The sequence below is a fragment of the Bactrocera neohumeralis genome, chromosome 5, assembly GCF_024586455.1.
Source record: "Bactrocera neohumeralis isolate Rockhampton chromosome 5, APGP_CSIRO_Bneo_wtdbg2-racon-allhic-juicebox.fasta_v2, whole genome shotgun sequence".
Lineage (NCBI taxonomy): Eukaryota > Metazoa > Arthropoda > Insecta > Diptera > Tephritidae > Bactrocera > Bactrocera neohumeralis.
In genome coordinates this window covers 23,677,141-23,702,927 of record NC_065922.1, presented here as the reverse complement: position 1 = coordinate 23,702,927, position 25,787 = coordinate 23,677,141, and the positions used below count along the sequence as shown (strand labels likewise).

Genomic DNA, 25,787 nt, shown 5'->3' with positions numbered 1-25,787 from the left:
CAGCGCGCAGAGAATGAAAAGCGAAATTACCGCCACAGGACAATGAACAAAGCGCAAATAATATTTGACGAACGAACTGCTTTGCCCACACGGACTACCTGAGCGGCATGAAACATACATACATATATATATATATGTGTGAGTGTGTGTGTTTGTGCGTCAATGACTGCAGAGGAGCCGCACTGTCTACCGGAAATATGCCTGTACACAGACACACCACTGTATATATACAACAAAAATGCATTGGTATGCCTTTATATTGCGGGGCAATCGGCCGGTGAAGGGATGCTGAGTAAACAATGCAAAAAGTAAAAGCAAAAGGCAGGAAAAAAATGTGAAAAATCCAGCAGAAAAATTCCATAAAGCTTATGAAATACAAACACACGCACACTCATGCATGCACTCTTAATTTTTTAGGCTCATATAAATCCACGTGTGTGTATGTGTGTTTGTACGCTCTTTCACGCGCAAATACCTTGAGGATATTTTTTGGCAATATTGTTGAGTACAAAGTGAAGGAATGCACTTGAAAAACAAAACACAAAAAACAAAAAGCGAATTGGTGAAACACAACAAAGCCGAATGTGAAATTAAAATACTAACACACACGCACATTGACACATGCGCATACCTCTGTGTGTGTTTGCAAACCTTGTGTGTTTACTCAGCTCGAGTCAAATTGATATTTGCTGGCCGGCATATTCGTTCGTCACTCGCATATCTTTTACAGTTCACGAGTTATTACTTTTCCATTGCGTGTTTCAATGGCAAATGTATTTGAGAGGGAAAAAACTGACATTTTTCCAACGTTGACATTCCATCATTTTTATGTGAGAATGGTTCGTGAGTGAGGTAGTGATCCAGAGCACTGGAGACAATGTACACTTTGTTGATTTGGCATTCCTTACATTTAGTGCTTTTATTTTTAAATTTTCTTGCTTTCATTTCAAATTTTTTGAAGAAAAGAACGAGAGTTGGAAATTTTGAGAATTGAATCTCGACTGCGAGCAAAGTTATGTTAAAGGAAAATAATTTCCTGGTAGTGATCCTGCCTAATCCTTCGAGTTTGAGAATGTGTAAAGCCTTTCATAAAATCCAACAGCCGCTTTTAACTCATTTCTCTCGCACTCTCACCGCATTGAGCTTGGCAATAAAAATCGTCAAACTATCGATTATCGATAAAATCGTAAAACTACCGATTATCAATAAATTCTTAAAACAATCTATAAAATCGTAAAATTATCGATAAATTTAAAGATAACGGTTATCGATAAAATTGTAAAACTAACGATTATCGATTTTAACGATTTAACTACCGATTATCAATAAAGTCTTTAAGTAATCGATAAAATCGCAAAACCATCGATTATCGATAAAATCGTAAAAGTACCAATTATAGAAAAAGTTGTTATAATATTGATTAAATCATAAATCTACCGATTATCAATAAAATTGTGAAACGGTCGATTATCAATAAAATCACAGAACTATCGATTAACAATAAAATCGTAAAACTATCGTTAAAATGGTAAAAATATCGATTATCGATAAAAATCATAAGTCGTTTCTCCTTTTCGCTACGTGGCGCCAATTGGATATTCCAAGCGTACTCCAACGGAATTATAAAATAACGATTTTAAACTGTCGATTATCGATAAAATCGTAAATAAAATCGCAATGAACAATTCCATCGATTATCATAAAACTAATAGACGAAATTATCTGTGAAACAAAGTTATTATCGATTATAGTTAAAATAAAATCGTAAAAAATCGATTATCGATAAATTCTGTGTAAAATTGAAATGAAAAGGTGGTGTGTGTCGTCTTTTCCAAATTTATCAATAAAATCACAATCAGTTTGTTGAAACTATCGCCGAACCATCTATAAAATGTTGCTAAAAGTTCGGGATCTCTTTTTATGGATATCATAGATAATTCCAACTGTTCGTCCACCTTATTTTACAAAGAAGCTGATGCAATCAGTTCTTCTCTGATATATTAGGCATTTTTGTTCTTCAGGGGGTAAAACTTCTTCATGATCGGGCAATGGAACGTCGGCCATCGTAAAGTCTCCTTAAATGCTCTTCGGTGACTAGATCACCTTTGGGAGCATTAAGGCCAGCTTATCAGCTTTCTTCATACTCAACATTTCGGCCTCTTTCTTTTCTGTCTGGTCTCTGATATATTAGGTTTCCAAATATCTCCCTTTCGCTTTTTTGTCTTTTGAATTTCGCGGCTATGTATAAAACGCTACAGAGCTCGTATCTGGCAATACTATACATCTTTGAAAGGTCTTGACTTAACCTACAAAACGACGCTACGTATGATTAATTTGGATATTGCGTTCAACACTTATAGTCGTGTAAACATGGAGTTCGCTAACGCCGAAATTCGTGCTATTTTAAAGTTTCTCTTCGTTAAAGGCATATCCGTTAGAGAAACGTTCCGTGAGATTAATGGTGTTTTGGGGGATGGTACTCTATCACTTTGAATTACGGAAGAATAGTTTCGACGATTCAGAGAGGGTGAAAATGACACCATGGATAAGCCAGCCGGCGGAAGACCTGTGAAGACGAATACCGATCGAATCATGGAAAACATCGAGTTAGACCGGCATGTGGTATCTCGTGACATCGCCCAGAAGATGGAAGTTAGTCACCAAACCATTTTAAACCATCTGCAGAAGGCTGGATACACAAAAAAGCTTGATGTTTGGGTGCCACATGATTTGGCGCAAAAAAACCTTGACCGAATCAACGCCTGCGATATGCTGCTGAAACGGAAGAAACTTGACGCATTTTTGAAGCGAATGGTGACTGGCGACGAGAAATGGATCACATACGACAATTTCAAGCGAAAACGATTGTGGTCGAAGGCCGGTTAATCGTCCCAAACAGTGGTCAAGTCGGCATTGACGGCCAGAAGGTTTTACTATGTGTTTGGTGGAATTGGGAGGGAATCATCTATTATGAGCTGTTCCCATATGGCCAGACGCTTAATTCTACCATCTACTGCGAACAAAAAAGAATAGGCCAACAGGAAGGGTGTAGTGTTCCACCAAGATAACGCCAGACCACACACTTCGTTCATGACTCGTCAGAAGCTACGGGAGCTCGGATGGGAGGTTTTATCGCATCCACCATATAGCCCGGACATAGCGCCAAGTGATTACCACCTGTTCCTGTCCATGGCGAATGCCCTTGTTGGTGTAAAGTTCAACTCAAAAGAGGCTTGTGTAAAGAGGCTGTCCGAGTTTTTCGCAAATAAAGAGGGGGGCTTCTACGAGGGGGGTATTATGAAGTTGCTATCTAGATGGAAACAGATTATCGAACAAAACGGCGCATATTTGAACTAAATCCGATCACTCTAACACTTTTTATAAAGCATTGAATAAAGAGCAAAAAAGCGGAAGGGAGATATTTGACACCTTATACATATGTACATATATATTTACATCTGTAATTTTGGAGAGAGAATATTTCTAAACTTAAATTAAACAACAAATCCAATTGTTCTGTTTTTTAGTTAAAAAGACTGACTACCCAGCGAAATAAAAGATGAAATATCCCTGAATATTATAAATGTGTTGAAATCATATTCGAATTCGTGCCGAAAATATCGAACTCTTGAAGAAAGCTATTCAAAGTTCGAATTGCGAACAAATCCCAACTCAAATAAGAGTAATAATAGAACCTACTATCCCACAATTGTCAAAATTTTCTGAAAGAAAGGATAAATAACTATCTTAACATTTTCTTTTAAACTCCCAGACTAAGGTGGAAAAATACTGATTTTCATATAGACAGTCATCCAGACAGACCAAGCTGGGAAATAAGACGACTCAATAGATTTGTGATTTGTGGTTCAAAAAGCTTTGTCAATATAAGAGAGCTTAACTCCATATTTAAGTATTTCTGGTGTCAGGAATAACAGGTTTACAACTGTCAAAGTGTGGTATCTGTGGCGAGGATCAGTCTTAAGAGAAAACCTAACGAAAACCAATATGATCTTTCGTGTACGGGGCAGCCATAAAGGGAAGATATCTCATGAAACGTATATGATAAGTATCTGGTTAATATTTAATGGAAGATGTGAGTACTTGCATATTTGACCAAAATTCTAGTTGTAAACTAAGAAGGTGGAAGAAGAATCATCGCCAAAACTATTTTGAAGAAAATTTAGAGAACATTTTCTCAATAAAATTCTTACATTTGAAAATATAAAGGTATGGTTGGTACAAGTATTTTGTGGAAAATTGGGAAAATTAGTACTGAGCTGAATTATTTGGAAAGTATCGACTCATTGTTGGGTTAATGTTCTATGATAAATCATTCATGATACAACTTTAACAGTCTTATACAGAGTCATTAAGCTCAATTTCGTGGCACACTTTTCAACTATTGAAGCTGATTTTGCTGTTAACAGTAACTGGAACCATTATCCATTGATTTAAAATCCCTCAAAATTGGTCGGAGTTGTTGAGTTATTATTGACCGTGTTATCGGTATTATCGATATAAATAAAAATTGGTGTTCCAAAAATCATGCAAATTTATCGCAGAACTCTCAATGAGTGTGAGTTATTGATAGTATCGATATCGATAAAATTCGCTGAAAATGTTATCGATAAAAATATTATATACATTTTTTTAAATCGAATTGCTCGCAGAAATTGGGAGTGAGCGGGTGTTATTGGCAGAATAGATATCGATAAAAATCGCTGAAAATGTTATCGATAAAAAAAATATATTTATATATGAATTAAAATCAGAACATTAAAAATAGAAAACTTTTTGCTCCGTGCCCAATCCTAAACGCACCTTCGGCCGCTTTCAATAACTCGCCGCCACCTAAAAAGCTGTGCGCGTGAAATTATCGCGCTTATTGTTGGAATAAATCGCAAATGCCTTTTGCATGTACACTTAAATGTAGCCAAACGTATAAATCGGTGTATTCATAATGCGACTACATGCGGAAGAGCTTTGACGTTGCAACTTGTCGCCGATTTGTTTGATGTGCCGCTAAGATGCGCGAACTATTGACGACTGACAAGCGGTGGCAAAGCACAAGAACCAACAACAACAGCAAAATTTTACTGTAAAAAATCCACACAAAAATTGGTAGTTTGAGGCAAAAATGGTTTACAACAACAACCAACCTACAACAAAATATGCAAAGTGACAGCTACAGCAGCCAGCGATGCTTACAGCTTGTCATTAGCTATTTTGAGCAATTGTTCGGCTATTTAAATAATATTTCCTTCCCCATTCATTTTGTTGCAGCGATTTTTTCGAGATTTTAGATTTTATTTCTACTTAAGTGTTGTTGTTTTGAGATTTCTGTTTTATTTTTTCACTTGTTATTTCATTGCTCATTACTCATTTCTGTTTCGGCCGTGTTGTTGTTTTGTTTCATTCATGTTTTGTGTGTGTGTGTGTGTGACAGTAGAATTCTTGCTTTGATGCTTTCGCCGCCGTCTTTGCTGTTTTTGTAGTTGTTCTTGCTTTTTGAGTGCTTTGCATTTTGAATTATTGTTTGGCTAATTTCGGTCATCAAAAATTGCTGCTTTGTTGTGGCTAAATTGTCGAGCTTAGCTAATTTGTGTGGCTGTCGAAAATTCGTCGTGGATTCTGCATCATCTTATTTATTTGTTTTTACTATTATCATTTTTTATTTTTTTTGGTGGATTAAACTGCTGATTATCAGCTAGATTTTGGTTTATAAATTTTATTTTCTTGTTTTTGGTAGAATTTTTGTAAATTGTTTTGCGTGGTAGCAACAAAGCGGCGTGAAAAATACGAAATTACTGTGTTTAGGAAGTAGGTTGGCTGATTTGGCGTATGATTTGTCAAAACAAAAATAGCTTAGATCTAGATTTAATCATATGGCGTCCTAGGGCATAAAAAGTGCAAAAACTGCCTTATGTTGAATTCCAAAGATGAGAGGCATTCTAATTTTGGAAATCATTACAACTTTTTTGCATGTTTTTGAAAACTTGAAAAGATACTTCCCTTGCTATAGTTTCAGCGGCACATCATATTCCCCTTCCTATACGCTTTGATAGTACTACAGTTTTTTAGTGGTTTAAATATATTTATTTTATATATCTCTTGCGATCGATCTTGGGCCAAAAGGCTTTTGGCGGCAGCGCATGTACCGCCGGCTAAGCTTAGCTTTACAAGTTACTCGATGCTATTAATAGCGAGGATCATACACCGACCAACCCTGAACGCACTCTTAATGATTTCAAGGCTAGTATCTCCGCTCTGCTATCTGAGTGGACGGTCATATCTCTGAAGGAGGCTGCACTCCGGAGAGGTAAAGCTATTGTTACCTTAATGGCTGCAACCACGGCTTGGAAGACATTGCAATAGTAAGGAAGTCTGAAGCTGGAGTTGATAGAAAGCTTCTGACACTAAACCCCTTCAACAACCTTAGGTTAGGTTAGGTTAAGAGTCGATTCTAACAAGAATCTTTCTTGAACCACTTGAAACGCTTGTCCGTTGTAGTACATAGTGCCTATTTTATAGATAATAAGATCTTCAAAAATATACCAAGCGCATTCAATCTATCGAATCTGTCGAGATGTTTCAGCCTCAGTCTTGCAAAGACAATAGAGGAGGAAAGGCCTGGATGTACGTATATTCAGCTCACCTTTCTCTATTCAACTTACGTCCGACTAGATTTTAAGCCTTGCAACATGAATGCCTATTGGACTATGTCGTCCAGTAAGAACCCCTACGATTTCGACAAAATGCACTTTGCTAAGTGTAAGTAGAACGGGTCGTCGACCAGCCTCTCCTAAGTTCACGCGATGTCCATTGCTCTATTGATAGAACGAAAGATGACAAAAGAGATCCAACTCGGTCACTCTGCTGTCAGAGTGAATGCTCATTAATAGCAGCTACGTATGCCTGAATAACACTACAGTGGTCCAGTACCCTAAAATCAAGGTTAACGAAATGCTCCTTGCAGAAAACTCCCACTCCTAGCTGGTGCACCCACCTATGAAAAAACTGGTTGCACTTCTTCTCCTGCGAAAAAGCCGCTACAAGTAGTTTTTGACTGTCAGTCGTTCGTCAAATAACTTATAGCATTTATATAATATCGCCACTTCATTCCTTCAAAACTAAAACGAAGCATTATGTCATTTTGCCCTCATGCAAATACTCATTATTTCCGCTAGTCAGTCTAACATTGGTAAAAATGCCTAAAAATTATAAAAATAGTCAAACTCAGCCACCGTAAAATTATTCTTTTTACGACAAACTTTTAACTTTTATTTCCTTTACTTGCCGCTTCTTTTTACTGCCAATAAATATGTTTATCAATTGTCAATAAGTAAATTAGTTTTTGTTTGCCTCATTTTGTAGGCAATTTAGTAAAAATAAGGAACTCCGGTAGTGAGTTGAAAAATCATTTTGTTTTGCTAATTGATTTTGGCAGTAAAACTCGCTCGTAAGCCATAAACTCGCTGTGTACAGTTATTGCCACCAAATACCAGGCACCCACATACTCAAACAGAAATAGCAAAAGTTAATTTGGTGAAATATTTTAACGGAAAAGGCATACGTTTATGTTATTGTTTTATTTTTTGTTTTGTATTACAAATTTTCAGTCTTTGAAGCGTTAAGGGAATGCCAGCATTCCTCGTGTTGCCATTTTCTGCGAAGAATTTTTCTATTTTTATTAAAAAATTCTAAACTATTAATTCTAACGTTAAAATATTCTAAGAAAATGTTATGTAGGACATGCTAGAGGTCACAGCAGTGACTGTATTTGTTGTTATGTGGCAGCATTGTAAAAAAGAAACGGCAACAGTTATTTTATAGCTTTGACCTAAATGCACAATAACCGTCAATTTTTTTTAGATAATCGTAAAAGTTATCTTTACTATAAAATATAAACACTAAAGTATTTAAAGTGTTGTTGTAATTTGCTAAAGGCTTCCCAATAATAATATAAATTATTATATGTTATATAATATTCTCGGCCCATTGATGTCAATAAATTTAAAATAAATAAGGATAATCTTATTTAATAAATTAATATGAGTAAATGATTGTAATTCCGAAACTGTTTCCTACATTTGAAATTAAGTTATCAAAACTTAAAACTTCATTTCGATATCAGGGCAGTATGTTTGAGAGGGTTGCCTTCTAAATACTTTTAATGCATTATTTGGAAACTGGCGTGGACATATGATCACCGGTTTATAATTAGAATTTGTTGTGTATCGAAATTCCGAACAGGTTTTCACAATCCTGAAATTTCGTAGGTCCAAATTAGAAAAGTGATTTCAAATTTTTTTAAGGAGACGCAGTTTTGGAGCAATAATTTGAATGACTTTCTTGTGTATCGTAATACCGAACAAGTTTTCACAATACCGAAATTTAAAATTGTTTTAAGGATGCTTTTTATTGGAACAATTTTAGTGCAATAATAGTTAAATATATGCGACCTGGTTTACGAAAAAGGGGGCTAACGTGCGAAAACTAGTTTTCTGGGAAACAGCTGTTAAAAATAATTCTTCCATCCGAATCAACTAAAAAGTGAAAATTGATTTTTTGACACCTAAGCCCCCTTTCCGTAGACCAGGTCACATATAGTTTTTCCTCAAACCAGTAATGTAGGGATAAATATTAAGAAAATAATTTTAAGATCATGTTAGTATTTTAGGAAGTCCATTACTGTTTAAAAAAATTTAAATCAATTTTTTAAAACTTGTTAATGTACATGCTACTAGACAAAATATTGCATATTTTTCCTAATCCCGAAATATATTTGTCAGTCCCGAAAGTTCGGGATCCAAATTAAGGAATGTATTTCGAGATTGTTATTATGTTAAAACATTTTAAAACGTGCAGTTAAAACCATTTTGTAATCACGGACATTTTTCTAAATCTTGAAATATTTTGTATTATTTAAAAAAGAAAATACTGGGTATAATTTAAATACAAATCATTTAGGATAATCAGTTTTTAATTGTTTGCTGGTAGTTTGAAGTTGTTAGTCCACATTCTTTAAAGGAAAAGTTTGTTAATAACATTAATTATTAAACATTATGGGTGAATACAATTTTAGACTTCCAAATTTGCAAATCCCGATATTTTTCTTATTAGCCCTAACTTTGCAGCAGATGTTAAATTTAATTAGAATTTGAATATCATCAAAATTTTCAACTTTTATATTAAAAATCCACAATCTTCGGGTTCACGAAAAATTTTAAATTTCGAATTTTGCGAATCTCGACATTTTTCTTAACTAGCCTTAACTTTGCGACAGATGTCAGATTTAATTAAAATTTGTATATCTTCAAAACATTAAACTTTTTAAATTGAAAAATCACATATCCACAATATTCGGGATCCCGAAACATTTTTTTTTATTAAATCAGAATAAGATATTAAAATTGTATGTATGTCTAGGCGACTAATAATTAATCCCGAATTTTCGGGATCCCGAAACTGCCTATATAGCCTCAACTATTCAGCAGATGCCTAAATAAATTAATATATTATACATATGTATGTACATATAAAAAATATTAAAGTATTCTACTAATAATGAATCTAGAATTTTCGGGACCCCGTAAAATTTCTTCAAAAGTCTAAATCTTAAAATTTTTAAATTACTAAAATGTTGGAACTTTAAGTAATCTACAGTGAATTTTCGGCATCCTGAAAATTTTCATCTTTGACCTCGGGATTTCGTAGTATTAGCTATGGAACAGTATGCCCGTACATATTTTTCCCAGATGTACACATACGTATGTACCTACATTTGAATGTGTGAGTAAATGAGGGAAAGCAAATTGGTTCCATTAGCCATCGATTATTAATTGGAACTTTACCAAAATTTATTTTCTGCATATTTAGCGAAATTGTTTTCATGAAGGCTAGTTGGGGGGAAAATAGACACAAGTCAGCACACATGTTCATTGTATGTATGTGTGTATAAATACGATAAAAATTAACAGCAGAAATGTTGTAGATATGAGTAAGGATGTATGTATGTATGTATATGTGTGTGTGTTATCTTGTTTAGCGCTAAATGAAGTCATGCAAAAGAGGAAACAACCGCAGAAAAATGCTAATGTACTCATTTGTACCGTTAAGCTATGTGAGCCCACTAACGAGTGGGCGGTCAAATATGTTTTATTATCCAGCGAAGGCGTGGCTCTAACGGCAGAATAAATGGCTGTATATAAGCTATTGCGTGAGGCGAAGGAATACGCGGCTGAAAATTGTATGAAAAGTTGTATGAATGGGGCGCACATGTTGCCACTAAACGCGTGCGAGAGGAGATTTATACATATTTATAGAGCTTATATGTGTTTGTATATATGTATATGTGCGTGTATGTGCGCTGTAACAACCAATACATTTATAATCTGCATGTTAATGCTAATAACGCAGTGTAAAGCTAATCAAGCGATAAATGTAGCAGTAAATTTTCGCTAAAATCAGCCATAAACGCACACGCATACAAAAAATCTTCACATATGTATCGCTGTATGTATGTGTGGCATGTGCGTCACGCTTGAGGGGTGCGAATGGGCAAATTATGCACAATTTTCCATGGCCAAAACGATGAAAACCCACACACACATACAAATCTCTGTGTGCAATGATAATAAAAACACAAATGTGTAGTGAGAACGCCGCACGGCGCTTCCGTGAAATTGTTGCAACAACGGAGCGAAGAGTGGGTGTACAATTGTATGAGTTGACATACAAACAAGCATATGTGCCGATGGCATAAAGAGCGAAAAAGAACGTGAATTTTTGTGAAATTGTTGCAACAACGGAGCACGAAGCGTCGATCGGTATGAATTCGTTTGCCCATACACGACACACAAACATTTTGCGTTCGTTCTTCACAGAGTTAACATATGCGACAGGCAATGAGTTGACATACAAAGCATTTTTATCATATTTCATTGTATTTCGTTAATGGCATAAAGAGCGAAAAAGAAAACTTTGAGCGTGATTTCTTTTTGCTTAATTGAGTCAGGGTAAAAGCATGTTTATACATTGACATAAAATTTTCTTATATTTAAACTAAAAAAAAATATTAAGAAAAGTCAAGTTTTAACATATTTACACACGAGAACGCCCTAGAAATTTCGCTTCAATCAATTATTTCTTTCCCTCCCAAAAAAAATCCTCAAAAAAATCGATTTTTTGAAGCCTCGAAAGCAGGCTCTCCCCTTAACACTTGCCATTGTCCGCGATCTTCACTGTTCGGCGACACGAGAAAATGAGATTTTGTGCGCCGACAACGCCATACACATTTTCGCGAACATGGATTACGCGAACAAGCCCATACACGATAAACCGCAAGCGCACACATACCAAAAGCGCTGCCAGCACTTCCGCACACTCGCCACAACATATGCGCGCATTTATCCCCTAATAAACTCACGAATATGTGAACTTACCGTTTGTGGCAACAATGAGTATTAAACAATATGCAATAACACAATGTGCAACATGCAACAGCACTCAATGATTTATGTTGAAAAACATACATATATAAATGTAGTTGCATGTTGCCCTTGTTGCAACAATACGCCCGGAAAAAGGACTTTTCCGCAATTGACTCGCTGCAACACGCACACACACCACACACACACACGCTCATAAGTTGCCACAAAACGCAATGCGCGCCATGAGAATATCAGCGCAAATGAAGGGGCGAAGCGCGGTGAAAAAGGTGAAACACATACCAACAAAGGTGTGTGTGTATGTGCGCAGTCAGCGGCGAGTCACGAAAGCAGCGAGTCAGCGGCACGCAGGATATGAATTCGACACTGACCGTCGTGTGGCCTGCGGTGATTCTCGTTCGGTTAATTTTATTTTGCTTTTGTTTTCGTTTTTTCTTCTCTCTTTGCTGTTTATGTGCTTTGTTTGTTTGTTGTTGTTGTTTTTCTACTTTGATATCGCAAAAACGTGGCAGGATATTCGCTGCACATGGCTGCATGTGTGGCAAGCAACTGAAAAAATCGTTGCGAAAACAGGCAATAATAACAACAACACGCCGGATAACAACCTGTATAAGTAGCGGTTGTTATTGAGAAGCGCAACAGCGGCAACAAGCTTGTTGAGATGTAATGATATGCCCACTCTGTGAAAGGCTGGGCGGCGCCGTGCCAGTGGTCGCGGAAAATTTGCTGATGAAGAGTGAAGAAAGTAATATTTGGACGGGAGAGGCGTGTTAAATATGATAATGTAATGCGATCAACTGTTCTACATAAATATGTATATACATAAAAGTATAGTACATACATATGTATATATTTACATTAGGGTGTTAATTTTTTTTTTGAAGTATTCTTTTTTTCAATCCCATCATGAAATTTCCCTGGAAATACCCTAAAAAAATTCCCTGAAAATTTGAGCCCTTAATATTAACATTAAGGACTGAACCAAGGCATGTAAAAATATTCCATTGAAAATACACGGCATTCGTGACTTTTTATCTTTAAATTTCTATAGCTCAGAGGCATTTTATGGCATCGCTTTGACTTTAGACACATATTCCTCAGAATTGAACACTCTACAAAAGTGTCCATTGCGACAAAGTCGAAACTCACACCGGCGTGGTAGTACGGGGCCCTAAACTTGATTTTTCCCCGAAATTCGCATTTTTTTTGTAAAAACAGAGCTATAAAAAAATGTACATGACTAACTTGTAGGAAATTTTATTTGCTGCAAAAATGGTCCGCTAACGCTATCATTAATACTTCTCGAGATATTCGGCTGTTTAAGGGATTAGGGGTAGCCAGAATTTTCAAAAAATTAATTTTTTTTGTGCATTTTCGTGTAATATCTTAAAAATATTATCTGAAAATTTCACGTTGATCCGATAATTAGTTTTTAAGTTATTCGACAAATAACAAAGAGAGCTCGGCCACTTCAAAGCGCTAGTGTGAAGCTTTCTCAAAACCATGTTTTTTAAACTAGTGACAACTGTAACTCGAAAACCGCTAAATAGATTTTAATGAAATTTATACAGCTTTTAGAATACATAATAAACTCGGGCCTGATCGAAGGTTTTTTTTTTTTTTTTGCAAAATTTCGACTTTTTAAGACCAATTAACTGTTGATTTTTTCCCAAAAATTTAGAAAAAATTTCCTGAGACCGCCATTTTGTTAATGTTTGAAAAAACAAAAAGCCCTTCGATCGGGCCCAGGATTATCTATTTATAAAACTAATTTTTTTTGTCCGATTGATTTTAGATGAATCTCCAAGGATTTATGGTTGTCACCGCAAGTACATTGTTTTGGAACGGTGTCAACACAAACAACTATAACTTTGGAAATAAATTTAAACCCCTTAAGTAAGGATGTATGAAATTTTCATATTTTTTACTATTTCTTAATTCGATATTAGTAGTTTCTCTGGTTCACCCTAATATATGTAATATTATATATGTATATTAACCTTTTAAAAATAGCTCTTATTTTTGAGAGAGAACTATAATCGTTCTTCATAACTATTGATTCATCCAAAAAATTGTCCCCCAACGTCTTAATAAATATGTCGTTGAAATCACAGAAGTCCTACTCGTAGGTGATAGGTAGGTCCATACGTTCCTATGTACCTTTTATAGTCGCTATTTTTTATTGCAGAAAATATTTTTTGTTTGGAATGATGATGAAGTCTACTATTCTTCTTTAGTTCGTATTTTTGTTAAATTTTGATATCAGAAATCGAAATTTAATTATTTCATGAGTTTGTTGCAGAAAAGGCTTATTTCTGCTTCTCGCCACGATTTTTTATACCATGTTGGAACTCTGCTCTCTTGTCGATCAGTTAAATTCCTAACAGGTTACTGCATTTGATAATAAATGTTTACGTTGCTATCTCTACATCATTATACCAATTTAGAAATGCTTTGGAAACTGTATGGAGCTAATTGAACTGAGTGTCTACAATTTATAAGGCTGTAACTCAAGGAATATTTGAGATATCGACTAAAATTTTAGTGCGTTATTTTTTGGGGGACTATAGTGTGAAAAAATAATACGACTATTTAATTTAAAATTTGCACGAAAACCCATTCGTCGAAATATTTTTTTCTTCGTTAGTGTGACTGGCAGTGACATCGGTGCCAAATGACACACCAAAACATCATTATCTTTCTGAAGTACATAAAGTGCATTCGGCGATTTTACGATGAGTTAAATTATTCAATAAAGAATTTAATTAATTTTTGTGCGCCGAAATATGCAGAATGTTGGAAAAGGCTTTCGGTGATAATTGTTTGTCGCGAGCAAGTGTGTTTGACCGGTACAAATTATTCAAAAACGTTCGAGAACGCGTTGACGATGAACCGCTGTATATCAACACGTCAATAAAAGAACTGGTTCTTGAGAATCGGCGATTAATAGTAAGATATATTATTGGTATCGGGAGATTCAGTGAAAACCATTTTGAAAGTTCATTTGGTCCTCAGAAAAGTGAAAGCACGATTAGTTCCAATATCACAAAAATTTACGAAAAACGCCGAAGAGCCTTGTGTTTATGCTTACGACCTGGAAGCAGGCGATCTATCGGCCGAACATCGCCACTTTGTTCGCCTCATTCAGCTCCGTGTGACTTCTGGCTATTGAGTAAACTCAAACGGCCGCTCTGAGGTAACCGTTTTGAGTGAAGTAAAGACATTAAACCTGAAGCGCTATGCCTATTGAAGATTATTCCGGTTATTGTCTTAAACAACTGTTTCCAAGATTGAAAAAAAACGTTGCGTAAGTCTATTGGGAGATTGACATAAGTTTGAAGAATAAATTAAGAATTTTAAAATCATAAACAAGGTCTTACTATTTTTTGTTCATAAGAGTATTAACTAAATATCAGTCAGCGAAAACAAAAATAACTTTCTTTAATTCAATTTCATCCCTATAACCACTGCAAAATACTACACCACCTTGTGCCCAGTATAATTCCCGAACCCAGTTACTGCTGCAGTAACAAAGTCAGTCAGGACGAAAGCAAAACAATGCCGTAATTAAAGTTTGCCAAACTCAAACCAAAAGTCTACAAATTCGACTTTAAAACGCATCCGATTTCGAGCATTTTTCCTTAATTAACACCAACAATAGCGGGAAAATTTTTATTACACCACACAGCCTTCCACACACATTCACACACATATGTTGTTCCTATCAGCGCTGATCACCGAAATGCACAATCAGCAGCGTTTTCATACGAAATAGCAGCAAAACAACAACAAATATAACTCAATAAGGATAATAATAATAAATGTGAGACAACGAAAAAAATTTGTACTTGTAATATGAAGCCATTAGTTATTCGAGCAAAGCCAAAAAAAAATTAAAAGAAGTAAAGTAGTACTCTGTGGCAGCAGGAAGGGTAGGCGGCCAGATATCCCGCTGGCAGAGCAGCGGGGTGCATAGCACTCACCACCGCCACGCCGCTGTCTGATTGCGCGACGGACGGCGACTAACGGTGCATTTCATTTGTGTGAGTATCTGTGATGTTAGTGTATGGCAGCGAGGTGTTTGTGTGTAAATGAAGCTGCATATAAGTTTGTTCGTATGTAAGAAGTTGTTTCTGTTTGTGTGTGCGTGTGTGATTTTTTTCTATGCTTGCCATCGCCAGGACACGCTTATCAAATTAATTTCGGTTAAAATTTCCGTTTGTCGGTAATGGAGTGACTACTTGCTGTTGCATGTTTTTGTTGTTGTTGCTTTCATTTTGTTCACAAATATGTTGTACAAAATGTTTTTTGCATTTTAATTGCTCGCCGGATTTCTGCCTTGCACTTTACTTTTAAGGGTTGCGATTTTTCGATTGATTGTTTTTGTATTTTTTTGTTGTTTTTGCTTTTGATTTGCTGCTGAAATTTCGAAAATATTTTGGCTGTCTTAAAATTAAGCGTGTAATATTTTTTTGTGTGTTTGTATGTGTGCATATTAGAAAAAAGGGTTAAGATTAGGGCGAGGCTGAAGGTGAGGGTTCCAGGTTTGTAGGTGTTTTAGTTGTGATAAAATTCTCGCATGAATTTTGAAGTAGACACTCAAAAACTTTCTGGTTTAGAAAATTAATTTACAGCAAATTTGTGTTTTTATACCCGAGCATATTGCTTACAGCGGACCAAAAAACAAGTCCTTGTATGGAGAACTATTTTATTTGACAAATTATCTTCACGAAATTTGGTATGGACTGCTGTTCAAGACAACGTTTTAATATCCGAGCATATAGTTCAGATCGAGCCACTGTAGCACATAGCTGTCATACAAACTGACGGAAAAAAATCAAATCCTGATATGGAAAACTATTTTATATATTAAGATATCCTCACGAAATTTGGCATATATAATTCTTCAAGACAATGCTACAATTTTCGAACATACTGTTCAAATCGGACCACTATATCATGTAGCTGCCATGAAAGGTGCTCAATCAAAATAAAGTCCTTGCATGAAAAACTCTTTTATTTTACAAGATATCTTCATCAAATTCGACACAGATCATTCCACAAGTCAACGCAACATGCTCCAATCATATGGTTCAGATCGGTCCACTATAGCATATAGCTGACATACAAACTGAACGATAAAAATCAAGCTCTTGTATGAAAAACTTTTTTATTTGAGAAGATATCTTCAGGCAATTTGGCATGTATTATTCTCCAAGGCAACCCTATAATTTTTTAAGAAATTGCTGAGATCGGTCTCATATAGCATATAGCTGCCATACATTCAGACCAATCAAGATCAAGATAAACATCTTTTTATACCCTTTAATGTTATGAAAATGTAGCTGTGAAGGGTATTATAGCTTCGGTGCAGCCGTAGTTATTGTTTTTGTTTCTTCTTTGTGTAAAAATTCATTTGTATGTTTGCATGTGTTTCTGAAAATTGTTCTAAAACTCCTCTCCAGCAATTTTTAGAAAGCGTAAAATAACGCCACTTTAGTTCCACACTTAAAATCTCACAACTTTACGACTTTTTCCACTACAAAGTAAATCAGTTCAAATTTCTCACATAAAACCAATGCCAGGAGGCCTCGTAAAATAAGTCGTAAAATCGCATAGAAATCCCCCGGCACACAAACTGCGTTTGCATACTCATCTAATTTGCTGCAACATATGGCAACCTTATGAGCGTGGCACTGCTTAGGCGCGTCTCATTAGTCCGAATTGCAAATCCGGCAGTCAAATAAGGAATTGATTTAATTAAACATCATTTACACGCCATGCACACATCAAATGCAGCAGCGGCGCTGACGTGCGCGCCGAGAGAGCTTAGCCAGAGCGCACGGCGAACGCTTTGGGCGCCTCGGGCGCATGCCGAGCTCAGCGCAGCTTAAGTCAAGGCTGTTGAGCAGCTGTAAGATTGTAAAATTTTAAATTATTTGCATGTTGCAGCTAGCTGCTGCGCTGTAACGTAGCGCAGTTGTGGCAAGGATTATTAAAGCAATACATATACAGGCAAAGACTATCGTATCTCCACACTACAGCGCTCAACCTCATCATTTCACTACATTACGCACGCACAAACACACCTAAAGCCACACTAAATGCCTGCTTTTGCTGCTGGCCAATATGGAATTTAATAACAGCACACTCAGGGGATTACCGTTGTGGCGCTAAAGTGCGGGCGCTTTTGGGTGTCGTCGGCCAATCGGCGGGCTGTCAGCCTTTCAGCGCTTCCAGCCGCAAGGGCGTTCGCTTTCATGCGCACACTTAAACATTCATAGCCTTTCAGCAGCTTTTGATACATACCAACAACTGCTTGCTGCCGCATGTTGCATGCACCCACAAATTATACAATTCACAATTCCGAATTTCTGTTAAGTTCCTCTTCCCCAGCCGCCTCGTGCCACTTGCGCGCCGCACACGTGTTCAATGTTGCCCAATGATGGATAAGCCTAAGCCAATGCATAAACATGATTAAAACGTGCCACAGCGTGGCATATGCGGCGTTAGCTTGCAATGTGCCGGAGCAAAAGCGCAATCCAATGCGTTTCTACGTCTTTGTATCGAAAGTAAACACGCGTAAAGTTCAAGGGAAGGAAAATTTTGTGTTTTATTGAAGGATCGCCGGTGGCAAGTGGCACGCACAGCTGCAGTCAAAAAGGTTAAGTAGGTATTTAGTGTAAATAGAGAAGTAAATAATGTGTGTGTGTGTTCGTAAATAAAAAACATCAGGTTTTTGCTATTAAGTAAATGAACACCCGTAAGGGCAGCTACCCCTTTGTGTTGATTAGCTGCGCATTGATCCGTTATTTGTATAAGTTTGGTGGATACAATTGGCAATCCCGCAGACACTTGAACGTAGAACTAAAATAATTTTCTTACTTGCTCCAACTGGTCCATCAGTTTTTAAAAGATCGAACTGAAATTTCGCGCATCCTTTTCCCTTTAACAAGCTGCTCATTTGTCGGAACCGCCGCTATCGGGCCACTTTGCCGTATAGCTGTAGTACCAACTGATCAATCAAAATCGAGTTCTTATATGGAATCTTTTTTTATTTGAAAGGTTATCTTCACGAAACGCGTTATGGAATATTGTCAAAGGCAACAATCTCGAAATATACTGTTGGGGTTAAACTACCGGGTTTTCGTTTCAACCATCTGTCTGTCTGTATATATACGAACTAGTCCCTCAGTTTTTAAGATATCGTTTTGAAATTTTGTAAACGTCATTTTCTCTTCAAGAAGCTGCTCATTTGTCGGAATGGCCAATATCGGACCACTATAACATATAGCTGCCATACAAACTGAACGATCGGAATCAAATGCTTGTATGGAAAACTTTCACATTTGACAAGATATATTAACGAAATTTGGTATATATTATTTTCTAAAGCAACAATGTAATCTCCGAAGAAATTGATCAGATCGGTTAACTATAGCATATAGCTTCCATACAAACTGAACACATAGTTACTAACAGAAATGCACCTGTGAAGGGTATTTAGCTTCGGTGCAACCGAAGTTAACGTTTTTTCTTGTTTTTCATTGTATTCAGCAATGTTTACAATTTCATCTTGGAAAGATATAAGCAAGAATAGCGTTTACAAATTATTCAATTTTATTATCAAAATAATTGTTTTCCAATTGCAATTCAAGAACTCAAGTCCAAATGTCATGAACTTAATGTTTTTGCCTTGGAAAAACTTGAAAATGATAACGCTTTTTTTAAGAAAATCATTTCCTTCGAAAAGGCCCAGTTTCATCTGAGTGGTGCAGTAAACAAACAGAACTTTCGTTCTGGTGCGAAGAAAATCCATAAATTATTACATTCACCTAAATTGACAGTTTGGTGTGGTTTTTGGTCTGGTGGAATCATTGGTCCGTACTTCTTTCAAAATGAAACTAGTGACGCTGTTACTAGCTGTTAGGGCTGTTTTATTGCTGCAATTGAACGAAATATATCTTCACAGCTTTTGGATTTCTAGCTAATAAATCAAATTAATATTAGCGAATCGAGTCATTGTTACTTGAAATATCTTTACTACTCTCAAAATAGGTTTTGTCATAAAATCGGTAAAAGAATTTATGAAGTTCTCAAAAAGATATAGCTATATAAAACAGTCGGATGTCATTCACTTAATTATAGTAGTGAGCGCGAAAATTGAAATTGAATGCCGATCGGCGATCGCTCCCGAAAGATCAATAAAATAAAGCGCTTTTGAAACATAATTACCAACTTTTACTAAGCTTAACGTAAATATGACTGTTCACTAGAGGTGTGTATGTCATTGCTGCGAAATCATTGCATTTCCGATGATGATGTGGGTAGGGAGGGATATTTAGGGAGCAGGAGGTCAGGTGTAGGTGTTAAGACCGTTGGGACAAAAGTTCTAACTGTAGGGAGACTTACGAGTACATCCCGGACGTTGGGTTTGTTGAGGGTAACCAAAACTTCGGATCCTGTCTGAGTCGTGGTTTTTTTTTGTTACGGGGCATGGGCATCTGAGTGCATTTTTGCATTAGAGGCATCTATCTGACAGGTTGAGGTAAGGTTTGAAGACTGGGCTCACGTGATTGCAGAGTGCCCGATGTACTCGGACATTAGCAATATTGATGGGGATTAGCTGGACTGATGGACGCTTACATGTTAGTGGTGTGGTCTCCACTAGTCGGAGTGGGAGTTTAAATGAGAATTAGGGTTAGTTTTTGTGTGCGTGGTATGTGTATGTGATGTTCGTATGGGGTCCAACTGATACTTTGTAATGTCGAATGTGGAGTTGCATTGCAACTGGGTGCTGGACCCAAAGTACGGCAGGGGTTTTAGATGAACCTTGAATCATACCAAGGTGGTTAGTGTGTCCATTCCACATTTCTAATTTTTACTGAAAAATGGCAGGGATTTTCAGAGCGCTGATCGACGCAATTTTAAAAAATTAAGCAAAATATGGTTTTAATATTCTTCTTCTTTACTAGCGTACACACCGCTTACGCGATTATTGCCGAGTTAGGTGTTAATATTTATTATTGTTTATTTATTTATTTATAATAATTTTGGAAACTCATTTTTCAAATTTGTTAATTTTTTCTTTTGGTTGCTTGTGCAACATGTGTTTTCCGTATTAGTTTAAAAATAAATCTTATTTTTCCTTATAAAATCTAATTTTAAGAAGTGCACGGTTGAACTTAATTTTTTTGTTATTATTACTATTTTTTTTTATTTTAACCAACACAAATTTTGGTCAGAAATTCTCCTAAGTTATAGCAAAAACAAGAAAAAACGTTAAAACACAAAATAAGCTATTTAACTTAGGAATATTTATATGCACTGAAATGGGAACATTAAGCCAAAAAAATTTTAAAACCAGGAAGAAAACAACGGAGACCCGAGTTGAGTCGATTTTGTCATTTACGTTTGTCCCAAACTTGTATCACAGTTTTTGAGATATCGATCTGCAAGTTTGCATACATCCTTTTCTGCTGCTCATTGTAGCATTGCACGATGCAGCTGCTGGACAAACTGACCGACCAGAATTAAGCTCTTGTATGGAAAAATTTTTTATATAAATTTCGTATATCTTTAGGAAATTTGGAATTTTTATCTAATGCAACGTTGCAATCTTCGAACATATTGTTCCGATCGACCTGCAGCATTAGCTGACATTAAAACTGATCGATCGAGATGAAAATTTTACATAAATTTGATTTCTTATATCAACAGTAAATATGTGGTTTTATTTAGGAATATTTTATTGTTAATTAATTTGTATAATTCTTAAGTGATTTATTTACAAAGCTAAAGCTTTCCCATATATTGGATAGTCGAAAAAGTCTTTTCGTATTTTGTCAATAGATGTCGTTGCAGTCGTATATATCCAGTGCTGCCAATCACATTGTGTCATACCATATAGTGTTGGAAAGTTGAGATTTTAAGCTTCATTTAACCAAAAACTTGAATTCGGGGAAGTTGAAAAAAAGTTACAGCTGTTCAAAAATGAGTGAAAATAATGAAGAAATTCTCTATATTTAGGAGAGAATGCCACGCAAGTCATCAATGAAATTTGGGAAATTTACGGAGACGATGCTGTATCAGTTCGTGTAGCACAACAATGGTTCGCTCGCTCCATCACATCTGGAAATTTCGATGTGAAAGGTGCACCTCGCTCTGGTCGACCTAACGTTGAAAAAGTGGATGAAATTATGGAAAAGATTGATCAGGACCGTCACATAAGCAGTCGTGACATAGCTAAGGAACTTAACATTTATCATCAAACGGTTTTGAACTTTTTAAAAAAGGCTGGCTATAAAAAGAAGCTCGATGTTTGAGTAACACATGAATTGTCTGTGAAAAATTTAATGGACCGAAGAATTAACATCTGCGATTCTTAGCTGAAACAAAATGAAATCGAACCATTTCTGAAGCGAATGGTAACAGGAGATGAAAAGTGGATCAAATACGAAAATAATGTGCGAAAAAGATCATAGTTCAAGCGTGATGAACAACAAATGGTCGCAAAGCCAGGATTAACGCCTCAAAAGGTAATGCTCATTGTTTGGTGGGATTAGAAACGAATTATCCACTATGAGCTGCTCCAGCCTGGTCGAACGATTGATTCTACATTTGATTACATTTTACATTGATTAAAAGAAAGGGCTTCGTCTTTCATCAGGATAACGATAGACCACCCTCATCTTTAATTACTCGGCAAAACCTGGTAGAGCTTATCATATATATCATTTGTTCCGGTCTATGCAGAACTCTCTTAATTTAATTAAGTTGGCTTAGAGCAGTCTGTGAAAATTACTTTTCGGAGTTTTTCGGCAAGAAAACAGAAATGTTTTACACTGATGGAATGATATCTCCAGCGGAAAAAAATAAGTTAAAATTTGAGTAGAAATACGAAAAGACAATGTTTTGACTGTCTAATGCGGTAAGCTTTTGTATTGTCATTTAATATAAAAATTTCAAAGATTCTTTTGACCATTTTTGGTTCAAAACATATGTTTACGATTAAAAAGAAAACGCCGGATTTTGGTGATTAGCGCCATATTTATTTTAATAGCGTCATGCCTTTTTTAGATTACAAAGCATAGATACATACAGACAACAAGTAGAAAATAGCGACAAATTCCATGCGAGGCTTCATAACATCGAACGCGAAGCTTTTATGGTTTTTATGGGCTTCTCAAAGCGAAAAAACTTCCGTTCAGCGAACACACAGCGTAACAGCAGTGTCAGAGCCTAAACTCACTTTTGAACACACTAGCTAATTATATACGCACGCCTATAAGTACCCATATATTTTTAAACATCTCTATGTACATATGTGAAGAGAATAATTCCTAACTTGCTTTTAACCCTCGAACACCTCAAACACCCCAAAAACACATTTGATATCTATATTAGCATAAAACATTAATTAAGTTGTCATATCGACGCCTCCTAGAGAACCCTCATCAACAATTCAAAGCAAAGCGTATAGACAAAAAACACAACAACCACAAAGTGATCATAATAACAGTAAACACGACACATAAATATGAATTATGAATTCAACAGCATTCACTACGTTTCATTACATATCATTTATTTATTTGTTTTGCTACTCACTTTTGCATTCATTGGCGTCACGTGCCGTTGCGCGACCCCACGGCCGATCGAAATGGAATGGCTTGCAGCGTTCACAGTCGCGACCCGTTGTATTGTGTTTGCACTCGCAGGCGAGCACACCGTAACGATCCGGTGAGCATTTCGATGCATGACCGTTGCACTTGCAGCGTCCACCGACGAGGAAATCGGACACAGCATAATGTTGGCCCAAACCGGCAGCACCGTTCAGCGCCGCCGACCCAGCGCTCGAGATGGTGACCGCAGCTGGTATGCCCAAACCATCGGCTGCCGGCTCGATCACATTCGTACCATATTGTTGTATCAACACGGAATTGCTTGCGGCTTCGCTATATTTGCCATTCGGCTTAATATCTGCGCCGTTGGTCTCCAAAACATTCAACGTATTCGGTTCGGGCATTTGCAGACGATGAAACACCACTTTGACATCGGTGGCGGTGACCCAATCTTGCAGCACTTGCGACGAATCCAAATCACGTGCCGATGGACGTCCTTCCAATGTGCTGAAAGCGATGCGCGAACCCTGCAGCCCAGTCACCTCGCCCACCTGCCCACGTGAGTCGGTGCAGCGTGCTTCGTGTTCGTTGTGCTTGGTGATTGTGGCACGATTTGGACGCCCATAAACGCGTCGACACTGTGAACTGTAGAACTGGAAGGGTTGCCATGTCTTGCCATAATCCGTACTCTTATAAATCGCAATCGAATCGGGTTTCACCGATTTCGGACACAATTGCAGACTCACATAGGTTAGTTCGTATTTCTTGCCCAGTGACAGCGTCAACGATACATTATCGGGTGGCGCATTCATGCTTGTCACCGCCGGTACGGGCGCCGAACGCCAACACGTCACATTATTCGAATTATTCAAATCGGTTAGCGCTGATTCGGGAAAACGGCGCGCCGGATTGCTGTGATCGCAAATATGGCAGCTCAAATCTTGTAGATTGGCTTGTGTACCGGCACCGCTCAGTTCGCAGTAGCGTTGCGGCTGCTCGAGTCCACAAGTGCTGGACGCCTGCACGGGCGCGCCGAAAGCGGCATTTACGAAGTCGGGTATACAGCGGCGCGCCTTGTCGTCGTCGTAGCAAGGATCGTTGGGCGTTTCGGCGGCCATCATTTTCATATACGCGTCGTTGGGTATGGCGCAGCAGAGAGTGATGAGTGTGCTTAGTAGCAGCAGGAGTGGGAGTAACGTGGCTAATGCATTGAGGCGCCGCATGTTGTTGCCTGTGGGTAGTCAAGGGTGGGAGAGAATATGGGGATTACGTAGAGTGTTGACTAATTGCCTGCTTGTTTGTGTCGTTCAGTTATGCGTTTGTGCGAATTTAGTTTGATCACTCAATCGTCCGTTAATTTTCAGATTTATTGCCGTTATTTGGGCACGTTAAACTGTTTGAGTGATTTTTGTTCGTATTTTATTGCTGGATTAACTGAAATTTGTTTGTAAGTATTATCTCTCTGAGAATATTTATGGTTGTTGTTAGCTTTTTTTGGAGACTTACACTGATTAATTACGTTTTTATCGTATTTTCTGCTCAATTGGAATTAACTCAAGTTTTTTTGTTTTAGTAATTGAAGCTTCTCTGCTTAGAATTTTGGTTCCGGAGTGGTTTTCTGCATAACACTCTTTTACAAACAACTGTTAAAATATATTTTGATTGAATATTTTTTGTATTTTATTTTTGAGAACTTTTCTTCAATTTTTTTTGAGCACTTTTCTTAAAAGTTTTTTTTTGAGCGTTTTTTATTTCTTTCTATAAGAATCGAACTTCAAGTTGTGTGATTTTTTTCCAATTTTTTATATGTATATTTAAATTTTTTTTGTAATCTTTTCGAAATATTTATTTATTCATTAATTTTCATCTCTTACCGTTATTTTTACTCAATTACTTTCACTCAAAAATTTTGTTTTCCGCTTAGAAAATCGTGTATCCCTCTCAAGTTGCCACACAATGATTTTTTTCTAATTCACAAATTAATTTCACTTCGAAATTCACTTTTCTACGCCACTGCAATTCTAATTCTGCTTAAAAGTGATTTTGCATGTCACTCAAAAATTCGCCACGGTTTTCGAATTACGTGCGCAACGAAAGTGTAGAAGAATTTTCACAACAATCAGTAGCCAAGCTGAAGACGAAGCTGCTCGCTGGCAATAATTCTTTAATTTCGTTTCGTTTTCTTCGATTTTTTTGTTATTAACTATTTTTCCTTTACAAAAGCAACGCAATTTTCACATTGATAACTCGTAAAATTTCATAATTCAATTTTTCAGCAATCAATCAATCACCGCGAGACACACGCTCACTTCACTTTCGTTTCGTTTTCGTCGCTACACAATGCTCTTCGTTTTTTTATTACCAATTTCTATGATGAATATCCGTTTGTTATGCTCAAGACGCGCTCAATGCGCACGCGACTTGCACTTTTCTAACCGCCCGTCGTCAGGTTCAACTGCATTTCATTCACGAAACTCAACGACCCTACAAACGACGACCGACACTCGTTTTAACAGACTGACCGACCGTCTAATTAACTGGCTTGCGAACGCGCAAATGTTCTACCGACTCGAATTGGTTCAACGCGCACGCGATCTCTGACACTGTAAAACTACTGATTTTCGCCTACAATTCGGCGTCGTTTGCGTTTGTGTGTGTTTGTGGCTTGAAACAGCTTGGTACAGCTATACGCGACGTGTACGTCGATTCAAGC

The 25,787-nt window shown here is 36.8% G+C and overlaps 1 protein-coding gene across 2 annotated transcripts in view; it reads right to left on the bottom strand.

The window, feature by feature from the left end:
• Window positions 1-25,787, bottom strand: part of LOC126758269 (netrin-A) — a 219,680-nt gene extending 193,893 nt beyond the window's left edge. For both annotated transcript variants that reach the window (XM_050472480.1, XM_050472481.1), the window contains exon 1: window positions 23,061-25,787. In XM_050472480.1, coding sequence (XP_050328437.1) covers window positions 23,061-24,297 — 1,237 coding nt within the window. In that variant the 5' untranslated portion in view covers window positions 24,298-25,787. The remainder of the gene's footprint in view (window positions 1-23,060) is intronic.